Source organism: Cyanistes caeruleus, chromosome 3, assembly GCF_971803275.1.
Source record: "Cyanistes caeruleus chromosome 3, bCyaCae1.hap1.1, whole genome shotgun sequence".
NCBI lineage: Eukaryota > Metazoa > Chordata > Aves > Passeriformes > Paridae > Cyanistes > Cyanistes caeruleus.
In genome coordinates, this window is record NC_141703.1 from 5,298,640 (window position 1) to 5,313,578 (window position 14,939).

The 14,939-nt window shown below is 37.5% G+C and overlaps 1 protein-coding gene across 6 annotated transcripts in view; it reads left to right on the plus strand.

Annotated features, from left to right (window-relative positions):
- PKNOX1 (PBX/knotted 1 homeobox 1) overlaps positions 1 to 14,939 on the plus strand; it is a 35,885-nt gene that overhangs the window by 13,293 nt on the left and 7,653 nt on the right. For 5 of the 6 annotated variants that reach the window (XM_086879590.1, XM_023924413.2, XM_086879592.1 and 2 more), the window contains 5 exons: positions 1,729 to 1,830; positions 3,906 to 4,033; positions 5,199 to 5,370; positions 12,564 to 12,734; positions 13,997 to 14,096. In XM_086879590.1, coding sequence (XP_086735716.1) covers positions 1,780 to 1,830; positions 3,906 to 4,033; positions 5,199 to 5,370; positions 12,564 to 12,734; positions 13,997 to 14,096 — 622 coding nt within the window. In that variant the 5' untranslated portion in view covers positions 1,729 to 1,779. Of the gene's footprint in view, positions 1 to 1,728; positions 1,831 to 3,905; positions 4,034 to 5,198; positions 5,371 to 9,284; positions 9,332 to 12,563; positions 12,735 to 13,996; positions 14,097 to 14,939 lie in introns of all 6 variants that reach the window. The other variant, XM_086879594.1, reaches the window with a different exon arrangement.

Below are 14,939 nucleotides of genomic sequence, written 5' to 3' on the forward strand. Positions count from 1 at the left end.
TTAGAATGTGTTCCCTTAAAATATTTTACGAGGTATCTCACTGTGGCAAATGCTGATTTAACTTTTAACACTAAATGATTTGTAACTGTAAAAAAAAAAAATATCTGAAGTACTTCTATCAGTGAGTGCACTTAGGTTGTTCCCTTTGTATTTTTAATTTTGGTGGAGAAATCAGTAATGTTTTTGGGGTTTCAAAGAAAGAATACTGATGTAAAAATAGATATAATCTAGTTTGTATAGGAAGCCATGCTTACATCATCTTGGTGAACTTCTCTGGTCTTTGAAACTGTTAAAAAAAAAATTAAAAATTGCATTCATATTTAGGAATTACACTGAGTGAATTTGTTGCAAAGTAAGGCTTGAGGTTTCTTCTGAGGAGTTTGGTTTGTCTCTGTGCCTGAAACTGTTGTCAAAGAAAGGAACCTTGAAACTTGTCCTGTGTTTGCAAAATGAAACACTCACTTGAGACTGTTATAATCTGTAGGGGAAAATATCCAGAAATGTAAAAGTTGCTCTTTAAAATAGTAATATGCAGTAGAAGTATGCAATAAGGGAAGGATTTAAAAAGATTCTGTTTCAGATCTTAAACTGGTGAAAATTTTAAAACTTAGTTCTTCAATACTGACATAAGTGAAAAAGAGCAGAAAACCTGAAATTATTACCTGGATGTAATGTTTTTCAAGACATGAGCTCTGACTTCTTTTTAATATGGATTTTCTTAAGGGTAGCCAAACATTAGGACTCCTATGTGTCAAGGAAAATTGACTTCTGTGTTAATAGTTACTGGTAATAGCTTAATGAGTTACGTGATTTCATTTGTAATTGCTGTAAATCTGACAAGAAAATGAAATGTGAAGTAATAATTTGTTGGGTGCACTCTATCTGATGGTGGTACTTTGCTAATTTATTTTTTTTCAATTACTGTGTGTCTTAACTTAAAAATGTTTAACTCATCTGGGCACCAAACTCCAGCCTAGAGAGAATAACCTGATGCATTTACTTGTGTTTTAATCCTATTGCAATTAATATTTCCTGAAGTATCAAATGTCGCTGAAATGGAGACTTCTGAATTCCTAAGTCCCCTTTGAAACTTTATAATCATGTGGGCCCAATTGTTTAAAAATTGTTAGATATTGTTCCCTCCTTTGTTGAACCTTAAATGACTTGGATGGCAAATCCCTGATGTCAGAAGTTATTTGAGGTTTGGTCTCTGAAAGTAGTTCCAGGCCCTGCTTTAGAATCTGGGATTCACACCCAAAAAGTGAAAACTACCTAACATTTTGCATTTGGTTCATCATTTTTAACTGTTATTGTTTCAGTTACAGTGATGCCCAGTGGGTTGGGAGCCTTTTCCAAACACAGAAATGCAAACCTCCCCTTTCTAGATTTCATGTATTACCTTAGAATGTCATTTAAGTAGTGAAGAAGAGAATGCTAAAGTTCACTTAAAGCTTGTGAATATAAAAAAAAAAAACTCAGCCTCTTATTTAAAATTTTACTTTAAAATATAAAAAGAGAGAATGAACTTTTTGCTGATAAAACCTGTTATAATTCCAAACTGAATTTATTTGTTGTTTGAATTTGCATGTGGCCATTGTTGTCAATAAACTCTGAGAGGTATGCATGAATTTGAATTTTTACCTTTATTTTTTCTTCAGCCATTAGAACTGGATTCTAAGTGGCCACTTTTTTAACTGGCTTTTTTTTTTTTTTTTTTTTTCTTTGAAGAATATTTGTTCACACTTATGATGATTTGACACAATTAATGTCTTAATAACCATGATGGCAACACAGACATTAAGTATAGACAACTATCAAGATGGACAACAGGTAGGTGTGTTTTCCTTTCTCTAGGCACTAAATACACTTAAGAAGAGGGGAAAAAATAGTGACTTTGTCCCTAGTGCCTGCTTTGGCATTGTTTAAGCTGGAATAATGAAGCATAGCCATGTATATCTGGTCATGATGGGTTTTTTTTGAACAGGCTGTATAGTTTCACACTTTCAATTGCTAAATTAAAATGCTGTTAACTGGAGGCAAGTCATGAGGTGGGCTTCACTCTGAAGATCCATTTTTCTGTTACTCTGTGTCAGCCCTAAGCAATAAATACCAGTACTTCAGTCAGCAGATGGCAACAATGGGGAACAGTCAGATAAAAACAGCAACTTTCACGTCTCTTGTAAAATGTTCATCTGAACGCAGTCATATTTTTAATTTTTAGTTTTACAGTTTGCTTCTTTTATTGAAATTCTAATTTCTCTTTCTTCTCTCACCTACTTACATATTTGACTTTATTCTCCTGCAAATACATACCATCCTGTGGCAGTGAAAATAAAATATGTTTTTTTTAAAATAACAGATTGGGAGAGAGCTTTTTCTTCCTATATGTTGTATATTTCAAGCTCTCAGAGTCCAAGGTAGGCAGGTAATTCTGGTGTCTGCTGTTTTTCCAGTTTGGATATGGCCCACAGAAAAAAACCTTGCAGTTTAAGTGAGCTGTTTCCTCCTCCTAGGGAGATAGAACCCTAACTTGAACACACTCCCTCCCTTCCAACTCTGCAGATGTATGGCCAGCATTTATAATCACTTGTCTGAGTCATCCCCTTTTAATTCGCTTCTTTTTCCTGTCATTAGCTAAGAAATGAGTCCATTAGTTACTTTTTTTTTTTTTTAAACATTCTGACTTGAAAATCATCTCTGCTTGCTAAGGGAGCTCTCTGCAAGGCAGGCTGCTCTGTTGGGTGGGAGATGCTGAATTTTCTCTATTTTCTGATTTTTCTAGGAGATGGTTTGGCCCCAGTAGGTAATAAAGCACAAAATTTTTGGTTCTCCCAGACTGTTAAGAATACTATAAATTTTTCTGCTGCTGTTATGTGGAAAAAAATTAAATTATGTTAAGGTCAGGTTCTCTAGTAGTTTCTGGAGGCCTTCATCTCTGCAGCTGTCAGTTCTGGCTGCCTGGAGATACCTAGAACAGTGTCTGTCCTCTACCTGAGATAAAAGGGAGGGAGGAGATAAAATTTTGCAGTGGTTTCATGTCTTTGTGCAGATGCTCAAATGGGAGAACACCAGAGACTTTGGGCTGAGGGGTGAAAACTGATTTTCACAGTTCAGGTTCCTGGAAGACCTTTTAGTCCAAAAGATACTTAGCTGGAGGTGATGGAAAAAACACTTGGAGCATCTTCAAAGCACCCCAAAGTTGTGCCCAGCCTCCTAATGCAATTTAGGAGGTGCTCAGGTGAAGCTGTGGCTCTGTGTTGCTTTTCCATGGTATAAATGTGTGTTAAATGCATGTGCAGAAGGAGTTACTGCTGTTCTCCTGTAGTTTGAGGGCCCTAAAATACTTGGTTGTTACAATATGTAAAATGGAGTGCTAAAGGTCATGGGAGGTTATGCTCCTATAATAGAAGGACTGGAGGGACAGAATATTTCAGATCTTTTTAAGCAAATACGCATTTTAATGGACAAAAAACCTAAAAGATTCTTTTCTTCAGTACTCTTATACAATGCACAGTAAAAAATAAGAAAGAAAACTTGAGGATAAAGTTTTCTTTACATTGATTTCATCCTAAAGGATTTTTATGCAGACATTCCCATGAACTTTTTGGAGCAATATACTGTAGGCTATTCCAAAAACAGCCACTTCAGAGACAGAATGCTTCAACAGTTTACTAATATCTGTCATTCCCATTTTAAAGCCAAATGCTAAAACTTGGAAGTGACCTTTATCCATCAAAAAGTGTCAGGGATTAAAAGAGGGGTTTTGTTGCTGCTACAACTTCTTGTGTCACTGCCAAGTCACACCAACCTTCTGGCAATTTAGGAGCCCTTTGCACTGCTCTTTCCTTAGAACACAGCAGCCTTATTTTACGTCAGGGCTACAGATTTACTCTCTTTTCCTACAGATGCAAGTGGTAACAGAGTTAAAAACTGAACAAGATCCCAACTGCTCTGAAACTGATGCCGAAGGGGTGAGTCCTGCCCCCGTAGAATCTCAGACTCCAATGGATGCAGACAAGCAGGCCATTTACAGGTAGTGATGGACTCGTGTTCTGTCTTTTGAAGGGTGAAGGACAGGGTAGGGAATTTGGTGTTTTTTAATAAATAAATAATAGGGAGATTAAAAATCAGGTGATCTTTTGGCTGTTTCCATAGTTTATAGGGAAAGAAAAAGACCAAAGAGGCTTCACTGTCAGTCATCAGCCAAGGAAAACCTCCTGAGCTTGTGAGATTTTTCAGTTTCAGCAATTTTAAAGGGTATTCTAAGGGTGGCTGCCAAATTTAGAAAGCTACCTTAGACTTTAAACTGTGGCTACTATTTTGTCATACTGTAGTTTTTATCTTTAATACGAGTTTTTACTTCTGTTGAAATTAGGTCAATCTTTATTCCTTTTTCTTTAGGGATAACAATTTATTCCCCATTAATTAGCTCACAATGGATTAAATATTGATGTGTGAGCACACTAATTTGAGATTTTTCAGTGAAAAGTGCTATGTTAAGCAGTTTGGTAAGTTTTCATGGGGTGAAGTGTTCTTTTACTTTAACTACTTTAAAAAGACAGAATTTTTACTGGTTTTCAGGTTAAAAAAAAACAACCAAAACAAAACAACAAAAAAATAACCACCAAAACAGGAAAAAGCCAAGCAAAACACCAAAAGCCCCTCAACCTGAGGCACAAAGATGTATCCATTCATTTACAGACTTGTGCTAACCAGATCTCCTCCTCAGAGCATGATTTCACAAGAGGCTTCTGAGCACAGCCTGAATACTCATTTTTTTAAGGTTATTTTGTGATGTATAAGTAGGGCCCACATTGAAAAATAAATTAATTTTTTCAGGCTTCATTTAAATCTGCATTCATCCTCTTTGTAAATCCTAAATCTCATTTCTAGTGCACTGTATTAATCTGTCTCAGTGCCACTCAATTATTGTGAATTAAACAGGCAGAGCTTTTTTGCTTGTGATTGCTCTCTTTAATTAAATATATACATATTTTACTGATGTATTTGCCTATGGAGTGTGATAAATCAAAATGAAAATAAACTTTTATCTTATTTTGCTCTATCATATTTGTTACATGCAGTCTCTTCCAGAACTTGTCACACTCACAAGTGTTTGTGAGCTTTTCTGAGCTACATGTGTTAATTTTCACGGAAGTGAAAATACTTATTCATGTATTTAATTTTTTTTTTCCTAGACACCCACTATTTCCCTTGTTAGCACTATTATTTGAAAAATGTGAACAATCTACACAAGGCTCAGAAGGCACAACTTCTGCCAGTTTTGATGTAGATATTGAAAACTTTGTAAGGAAGCAGGAGAAAGAAGGAAAACCTTTTTTCTGTGAAGATCCAGAAACTGATAATTTGGTAAGTACTAGGAGTTTGTTTCTGAAACAATTATCACATTTGCAGCTTTTTCCTAAATTTCTGGTCCTTACAGTTTCTCCTCACGTTTTTCTGCCTGTGAGAGGTTCTTCTTTATGTTAATGATTAAAAATATTTTTTAAAATTCCTTCTGACCCCTTTTTCCCTTTAATCTGTAAATTTACTCTGGGCTCTTCACAGTTGTTTCCTATTCTCAGCTGACATGAGTGTGTTGGGGACAAACAGAAACAAATAATTTCCGTAACCAGATTGACTCTGAAAATCAATTTTAGCATGTCAGGTGTTTAACATATTTATTAAAAATATATAATTGATGTAATTTTTTTCCAATTTTATGTAAATTGTGGTTCACCATATCACATAGTTAATGTGATAGAAAAGCTGTTATAAGATGATCTTAGAAAGTCTTTAACATGTACAATTTTTTCTTTCATGTCACTGACTCCTTTAGGCTTTCTGAAAGTCATTCCTGTGATGAAGCTCTGATTTGCCTGTTTTGAATATACCTGCCTTCAATATTTTACTCAAAAATGATAATTCTGTTCTGCATGAAGCAGGTCTGCTGACTTGTTAAGCCTCAGGTTATTTTCTCCATTTGTAACTCTCTGAATCCAACACGGAATCAGTTTTCCCATATCTCTCTAATCCAAATTTCTTTTCAGAAGCACATCTGAAATATAATAGTTGAAATGTAGTAGCTGTGGCTCAGTGGATGAGGAAAGAGCAGTGGTTCTTCACTTTTGATGTCTCTTACAGTGTTCTCATAGACAAACTGATAAGGCATGGATGAGAAAAATGAGCAATGAGGTGGACTGAAAAATGGGTGAACCCCGGGCTCAAGGGATTCTGGCCAGCATCATAGAGTCCAGTTGAGATCTACTCATAAGTGCTGTTCTCCAGGGACTGATTGTGAAAACAGAACTGTTTAACATCTCCATTAGTGACTGGGGTGATGGGGCAGACTGAACCCTCAGCAGGTTTGCAGGTGTTGCAGAACTGGGAGGAGGGGCTGATCTACATATGGCTCTGCCACCATTCAATGGTAGTTTTTTTTTATCACTTTGGAGAAGCAGAAAAATGGGATTCTCATGGAATTCAGCAAAGGGAAATGCCAAGTCCTAACAGGGGAAAAATATAGACAGACTCTTCTCAGTGGTTTTCAGTGAAAGGGCAGGAGGGAATGGGCATGAATTGAAACACAGGAGCTGCCCCGAGAGTTGTGGAGACTCCATCCTTGGAGATGGTCAGACTCAGCTGGAAAGGAAACTGCCCTACCTGACCTTGCTTTTGAGTAGGGGGGCTGGATTAAACAAAGCTCCAGAGGTCCCTTCTAACCTCAGCTTCTGTGGCCTCTGTGAGCCTCCAAAGACTGATTTCCCAAAGATCCTGATTGCCTTGGCCTGTTCCCTGTGCTTTTGGTCATACATCAGCAGTCTCTCAGATCCAGCTTGCTTTGGTTGTAGTTGGGTCTGGTGTGTTCAGATAGTCTTTCCTGTCGTTGACCTATTTGTGGTTTTAGTTTGTGGTTCTGGTGACAAAGTCTCTTGGTTATGTGGGGTTCCCCTTTGCTGATGGGCTGCACAAATCTGACTGGTTTTGCTTGAGGTAGGTGAGGAATTATTTGTTTATGTCCTGGATTCCATGGCTGCTGAGGTCAGTTGTGGCTTAAACTGGAACCACGTGGCAAAATCAAAAATCCTTGGCATTGAACTCCCGTCCTGTGGTTGTATTGTTAGCTGTGACTTTCTGTTACTGGATACCAAATGAAACCTGAATGCAGCTTGTCCCCTGCCTGTCCTGGAGGCTGGGAGCTCTGAACAGCTGACGTTCTGACAGGCTCTTTATTTGGTATGGGGCAGTGAGCACAAGTTTCTGTCAAGCTTGAACTGGCTGGCATGGCTTTCAGTCTCTTTTCAGCTTGAAGTGTTGGTGCTTGCCACAGGGAAGGCTGTAGACAGGCAGGTTTTTTCTGCCTCGTGTCACATATATATATTTTTATAGAGATTAAAAAGTCTCTCTTTAGTAGCAAGAAACACTGCTGTGCATCTTTGTTCCATCTTCTGCTCATGCTGTTCTTCCCTTTCTAACTCCAATGTTAATTCAACCATTCATCTGAAAGCAGAAGCTTTTAAGACTGATAATTAGACTGGGCTAGAAGGGTGAAACAGAGTCAAACAAATGAGGTGTAAATGTTTGCTCAGTAGTATCAGCTGGGAGCTAGAGCTAAAATGAGATGAGCTGAGCATCACAACACTGAAGAGCCAAATTCAAGTCCTATTTGAGAATCACAGGCCTTTTACAGTAAGGAAATTGGTCAGCTGTATCATTTATTTTTCCTTTTACCTCTTTGAGATGTGGCATGTAGAACTCAGCCAGACTGCAGTTTCTGTGACAGAGCTTTAGCTGACAGCTCCAAAGCAGCAGAATACAATTCCATGCTCCATGCTGCCTGTGGGCTAATTAGGTAGGTAACAGAAATTATGAAGGGTCACAGATAGTGATTGTAGGGTCACTTACAGTCCTGGCAACGTTTCACATTGTGCACTCACTTGAACTGCCTTGAATACTCCACAAGAGGAGTTTGGAGTTCATCCAGAGGACCACAGAATGTTAATCTGGGTGGCACAGGCATTAGATCAGTTTGACCAGAAAGGAAGTTCATTAAGAGCAGTGGATGCTTGTTCCAATTTGAGCAGCTCTTACTAAGCTATGGTCTAGATTATCTTGTTACTTTGGTATTATAATTCCCATTCTAAATTAATTGGTGGCTTCCTGTTTTAGAATTAAAACGGTTTTCAGCACTGGAAAATGTGGGTAGCATCCACCTGAAACTTAATTTTAAGGATACTCATAAATTGCCTGTAAACCAGGTTTCAAACCCTTGTTACTATCTAGATGGAAGGATTCTGTTCTGGGGATTCTGTTCTTCCCAGTTAAGCTCTCCAACAACATCAGCTGGTGATCTTGAATCGCAGGGCAAAGGATCATAGTCAATGCAGGAGAATTGTTACCAGGTCTTTTTTACTTCTGCAGTGTCTTTCCCAGGTCTGGGTGCCATCCTGCTCTGGCATCACCCTGTGGTTCTGTCCTGCAGATCTCCTGTTTTCAAATCCTGTGGGAAGGAAGTGGAAGCTAAAGTTTGTGCTCATGTTCTTACCAGACTGCAAGTGTGCTTTTCTAGAGTTTTAACTTCCTCCCTGTCCTCTTGGAATGTTATTTGCATCTCCTTAGTCCTTTTACCAAGTGTCACAAGACATGTTTGCTGTCAATAACCAGACTTTGGTGGTCTCTGTTGCTGCTTTCTGTAAGCGTGCTCAGCTTATCCACATAACTTGGAGTATCATCTGTTGGAGCTCCACACCCTTTTACCCTTACCCTTTGCTATCCCTGCCTCATTTTTACAGATAAATCCTGGGATGAACCAAGGCACCAACTGCTCTTTGTTCTCCATCAGTCTCCTTTTGTGCTTAGGACATCCACAAGCTGACACCTCCATGTCTAAGAAGTTGTTTGGCATGGGTGCTTCCAGAGAGTTTTTTTAGACCTTTCACAGATTATTTTATGTTTTAAGACATTTGTTGCTTAACACTTTTTTGTTGCTCACTGCTAACCCAGGCACTGCAGAAATACCACATTGCCTCAGGGTGGTTCCTGCCTCTCGAGTTGCTTCTGTTCAGAGTAAACTCTTCCCACATATGGGTGGATTTTTTAATTTCCTGGCATTCACAGGACCATAGGATGGTTTGGGCTGGACTACAAGCTCAAGAGGTTTGTAGTCCAACCTCCTGCACAGAGTAGGGTCAGCTGTGAAGTCAGATTACTCATGGCTTTATCAAGTCTAGACACAATACGAAACAAGGAGTGTTAAATATACTCTCCCTTTTGTATTTGAACAGGACACTGCCTTTTTTGAAGACCCCCCGAGTTTTTTGTTTCATTTGGGGTAAGGATTTTTGGTTCAGTACCCTCTTCTCAATTCTCTTGAATTCTTAGTTGTGTCAGGAGCCTGAGTTGTAGTGGTGAAACCAGGTGATGTCTGACCAAGCCTTTCTGAATAATGCTTTCTGTTTTAATTTGCAGAACTGCCCCATAAACCTCTAGCTACACCTGTTCTAGCTATGTCTCATAGCTGGGGACTCAAAATAGAGGAGAGAACTTATCAAATCAAAACAAATGAAAACAAAATAGCTTTTCTTCCAGTGTTTGTGTTCTTCCACTGAAAATCTAAATTGAGGGAGGATTGGGGTCAGGGAGACAGGTGAGCTGTGAATGTAAAAATACAATTTCTTAAATTTGGAGACATGTTTATACATGAAAAGGCTCTGGATAGAAAGAACTGGAAGTTTTTTCAATAAATTTTCTTCCTCTGATTAATAGTTTACTATTATTTTTACTTAAAACAATTTCAGCAGTAGTGGAAGGTCTCCCTGCCCATGGCAGGGTTGGAACAAGATGATTTTTAAGGTCCCTTCCAAGCCAAACCTTTCTAGGATTCTGTGAATATATACAAGTCTCATGGTTACTTCATCTTTCTGCCCTTCTCTGAAGAGAAATAAAAGAATAAAACTTCTCCAGCTTTATTGCTACAGCTGTAAAGACTGAATCAATTAAAATAATTCATTGTTCTGTGGCATATTCTATACAGTAGCACTGAATAAATGAAGTATTACTGCTGCTGTGACCTGTCTGCAAACGCTTCCTTGTATTACCTTTGTCCAACTTGAGTTATTTCATCAGGAGTTCTTGATTTTTGTAGTTTTAAGAACAAAGTGAACTTCTGCTGACATTAACTTTGGTCCACCTGTGCTGCAAGAGAGCAGGAGCCATATGGCCACAATTATTGTAGCTGTAAATGAATTAATAAGTCCTGGTGACAGGCATGACATATTTACAAAGCTTTGTTTTCCTCCTAACCACAGCAGCACAGCTTCCTGCAGGAATTGTGTGATGGAGAGGGGCTCTGCAGAAACCTGGGTAGTATTACTGAGTCTGGGTTTGTGGTTAATTTTGACTTTAATTCAATTTTCACCTCAAGTATCAACCATCAATTTTAAACTAAGTCTGAGCTGAGGAAAGGACTTTCATTTTTCCTCCAAGCACATGCTGATAAATAAATAGTACAAATTTAGCTAATGTTTAGCTAAAAAAAAACAACTCCCTTGACTGAGCAAAAATAAACTAATCTCTAATATGGTCAAATACTATGTGTCCAAAAGTATATTTTTTTCACTCAGTTTCAGCTGAATGTTTAGCACACTCACAGATATGATGTGCAATTTGTTGATCAGTCACACATGAAGAATTTTCTATTTTAAGCTTTTTTGTTTCTGAAACAGAGACAGAATTTCTTTAAACACAGACGACCTTTGTTTTGTGTTAAAATTTAGATACATTTGCATGCTTTAATTTTGTTGTGTTTAAAGGTGCTTGAGCACAGTTTAAACAGCAACTTGGGCTGGGTTAGAAAATCACTGGTTTGTGTCTCAGTGCTGGGTCAGTGCACTTAGTGTTTCAAAGGCTTTCAGTGTCATAGATTGCAAGAGTTACCAGATACTAATTTGGATCAACTCCCTCAAATCTACAGCTCAGGTTTTTCTGCAGCTGTCTTTTGAAAGATGTATGTTTGGATTTTTTTTCTTTTTATCCTTAAGAAGAAGTAATTTTTTTAATCACTTAATTTCTTAAATTTTTTAAATATTTTTTATTTTAACACACAGTTGTTTACACCGAGTGAGTGTCCTAGAACCTTTTCCTGAAAAAACAGGGAAAAGATCTCTCAATGAAGCTAAAATGTCATGATGGAGAGGGGAGCACACCCAAAAGTTTTCCTGCCTTGATCTCCTTTGGGTGACTTGAACAAAGGCATCTTCAATCTATCAAAGGATAGATTAGTTTGGAGGTTATAATTTCTGTTCACTGGATTCAGTGCTCTGCCCAGGTAAATAACCCCTCATATTGGACAGATTTTTCCAAATAATTGTGAAGTCAAACTCTGCACTATGCTTCAAAATTACAGCTCAGTGTAATTTTCAGTTCAGTTTCATGAACCTTAAGGATATTTGTCTCAGAGATCCAGCACAGCACAGAAACATTGGGGATGGCATGTTGTATAAAAAATAATTACTTTGCTGGTGTGTTGTGTACATATTTGAATGTCCTGGATTTCCTACTGATTTTAGACCATCTGGGTTTGGTTTTAGCTTCTGATCTTCTGCCATGACCCTTACAGTCACCTAAGCTATTTTTATGCAGTATGTAATACCGTTGGTTATCCAGGCTTACAGTGTTTTTCTCACAGTGAGCATGACAAGTATTCTTCTCACATATGTATCTCCTGTACTTGGATTTTAGCTTAAACATTGATTTTGGTTTTTTTTTCATTTGGTGCTTTGTATTTAATGTTTTGATTTCAGAATCAGTCTCCTCCAATTGAAAGTTCTTACAAGATTTTACCTGAGAGTTGTTGATCTTGGACATACAATCACAGAGGAACTTTAAAAGCTGTAGTACTGAAGGACTGTTTGATTACTTTAAGCTTTGTTGAACAGTGTGACTAAATTTGGGAGTTTTTTATTCTAATTTTATTGAAAAAATAAAAGCTTTCATCCTCCCTAGCAATCTGTGGGACAAATTTATGTTTAATCACAGAAGTGTCTTCTTTCTCACACTATCTCAAACTCATCTGTACCCTTCTGGTTTCCTTGTGTCAGGGTGTAATGTGGAGCTGAACCTGGTGTTTGTGATTTATTGAGCTCCAGAGAGCTGCTGCTGGCCAAGCCTGTCCCAGCCCTGCTTTCCAAAGAATTTGTGTGGATGGGATTGCTTTCCATCACTTCCAGTCTTGTGTGGTCTGTGACCCAGAGTTGTACGAGGAGGTGAAACACCACATGGACATCCAGGCTCATCCTGTGCCCTGTGACACCTGAACTGCTCTGTCTTCCTGACTTTGTCACATGTGACAAAGATCACTTTGTTCTGTTTCATCTTCCCTGTGTGGCAGTTTACTTGTGTTCCTTTCACATTCCAGGATTTAGCAATTAGTACCTCTGCTTTAATTGGGTGATCTTTGTTACTGGAAAGTAGTGTTTGTTTAAATATCACATTAATTTATTTTATTTTTTTTTTAACGAACAGTTATTTTGTTTCTGATTTTTTTTTCCAATTCTCTCCCTCAGATGGTAAAAGCAATCCAAGTTCTGCGTATCCATCTGCTGGAGCTAGAAAAGGTTAATGAACTCTGCAAGGATTTCTGTAGTCGTTACATTGCCTGCCTGAAGACAAAAATGAATAGTGAAACTCTTTTAAGTGGAGAGCCTGGAAGTCCTTATTCACCTGTGCAATCTCAGGTGTGTTTCAAATACTGTTGAGTGGATTTTTGCTTGGATTTCCTTAGGAAGTTACAGCTACACTAGTTTTGCTATCAGTTTGCAAACAGAATTTCTGCAGTTTCCTGTATTTTCAAATCAGTTGTTAAGAGCAGAAAGAGCTCTTTTTTTTGTCTGTTTTCCTTTTATGATTTTCTCTCAGTTCAGCAAATGGAGATATTCAGAATAGCCTGGATTTGCTATTTGGTTGGAAGGAGTTTAGGAAACAGAATAAACAAAGAGGAAGAATTTTGCTTGTCAAGGCCTCCTTAGTCTGCCTCCTTCGTGAAATTATTGAGATGATGGATATGTTTTATACACAACCTGTATTCTGGAATAAGTAGACAATATCTGATGGATTAAAGTTGCAATATTGCATTTTCTATATTAAATGGACCACAGCTGATAGGTTATGGTTGATGTTTTTGCTGTCAGATGCTGCAGAGTGAGCCCTGCCACCCCAGTACCCACTTGGAATGGAGTCTTAGGGCATGGCCCTTCTCTGAATTACTCATGTGTCTGATGCTCTGTATTAAAAAAAGCCCAAATGACTTTTGAACTTCATTTTCTGGACTCCTTATGTAGGTTTTGATGTCTGGAGGTGTGGAAAGGAGATTCTAAAATCAGGCAAAAACACTTTTTGAAAGGTTTTTTCCGTGTATCTCTCAGCAGTTTTCTGTAGAGGTACGAGGGACCCATTTTGCATTTGCTATCAAAAGAGATTATTCATACATAGTAAGGAAATGTGTAAGAGTTTGCATGTTCAGGGTTGAGTAAGAGCTATCTTGAGCAGAATAAAACATACTGAATATTTAATACATTATGTTCAAATTGAAGGAATTAAGATAATAAGTAAAATTCTAAAGCTTTGAGGCTTGTAATAAGAGCATCAAGGGTGATTTCATTTGTCCTTTATCCCGTCTTGCCTTTGGAAACCTTTTCTTGTTCTTTATATACCTAGAACAAAAATGTCTCAAAATTGTTTTAATCTTTTCTAGCAGTTGCTTTCATGAGGGTTTTCAAAGGTAATGGTTGGTGATAATGAGGAAGTTAATGTAGGTAATGATGAACCCCTAATGAAGGATCTTTCTCTTTGAAGGGAATCCTGTGGTTAAACTCCAAATGTACTTTAGAGCAAAAAATACATAATGCAAATTACAAAAATACACAAGCATGCTTGATCTCCTTACATTAAAAAAAAAAAAGTTCAAAAATGTAAGCAACTAATTGTTTTATTTTTCTAGCAAATTCCAAGTGCCATTGCAGGCACACTCAGTCCCCAAGGGATCATGGTGCCAGCATCAGCATTGCAGCAGGGAAATGTAACTATGGCAACAGTAGCAGGTATGACACACTAAAAACAACTGGCACCTTGCTCTTCATCTTGGTTTCCTTCATGGTTCTTTCAAAAACTACACAAACACTTTAAAAAATGTGTTTTAATACCTGAAAAGTTGTTGTAGTACAACAACTTTTGTACAGTCAAATGCTTTACTGGTTTATGAATCATTTAATTTATATGTTTTCCAAATATGTTTGTGGGACTGGCAGTTCCATATATAACACTAAGAGATCACATATTACATTACATATATAATATTAAGAGATCTTAATGTGCAACACTACATTTGTTAAAAGGCATTTCCACAGACTATGGTGTTTTGCTTTCTTTTTTTTTTTTTCCCCCTTTAAAAATAAAAATTCTATTTGACAAAAAACATGCATTAGCTAAACCATTGCACTTGTTGGCTGCCTCATGCTCCTTGGAGTTTGGAACCACAACTACAAGTCTGTGAAATCCTTGATGTCCTTGTTGTATTGGAGATTACATTTGAGATGAAATGTTGAGTGTTGCTTCTCAGCAAGGTTTTTAATCAAACCCAGCTGCCCTACGGTGTGATCATGTAGGTTTGATTTTGGTGTTGTGACCCTTGTTGGTTGAAGACTTAACTCAGTTAAAACAACATGAAGAACTGTTTTGTAGCCTGATAATAATGGCATTTTCCTTTGGAAATAGATTTAGAATGCCCAAAATACAATATAATATAATCAAACATTGTACAGTTTTTTGTGAATGGATGAAAATTTTAGTGTAGCAAAGAGCACATCTTGGCATGCTGACTAAAAAAATAATTGGTATATTATCAAAAGTCTTGTATGGTTTGTAGTGCTGATGTGTTTAAAGAT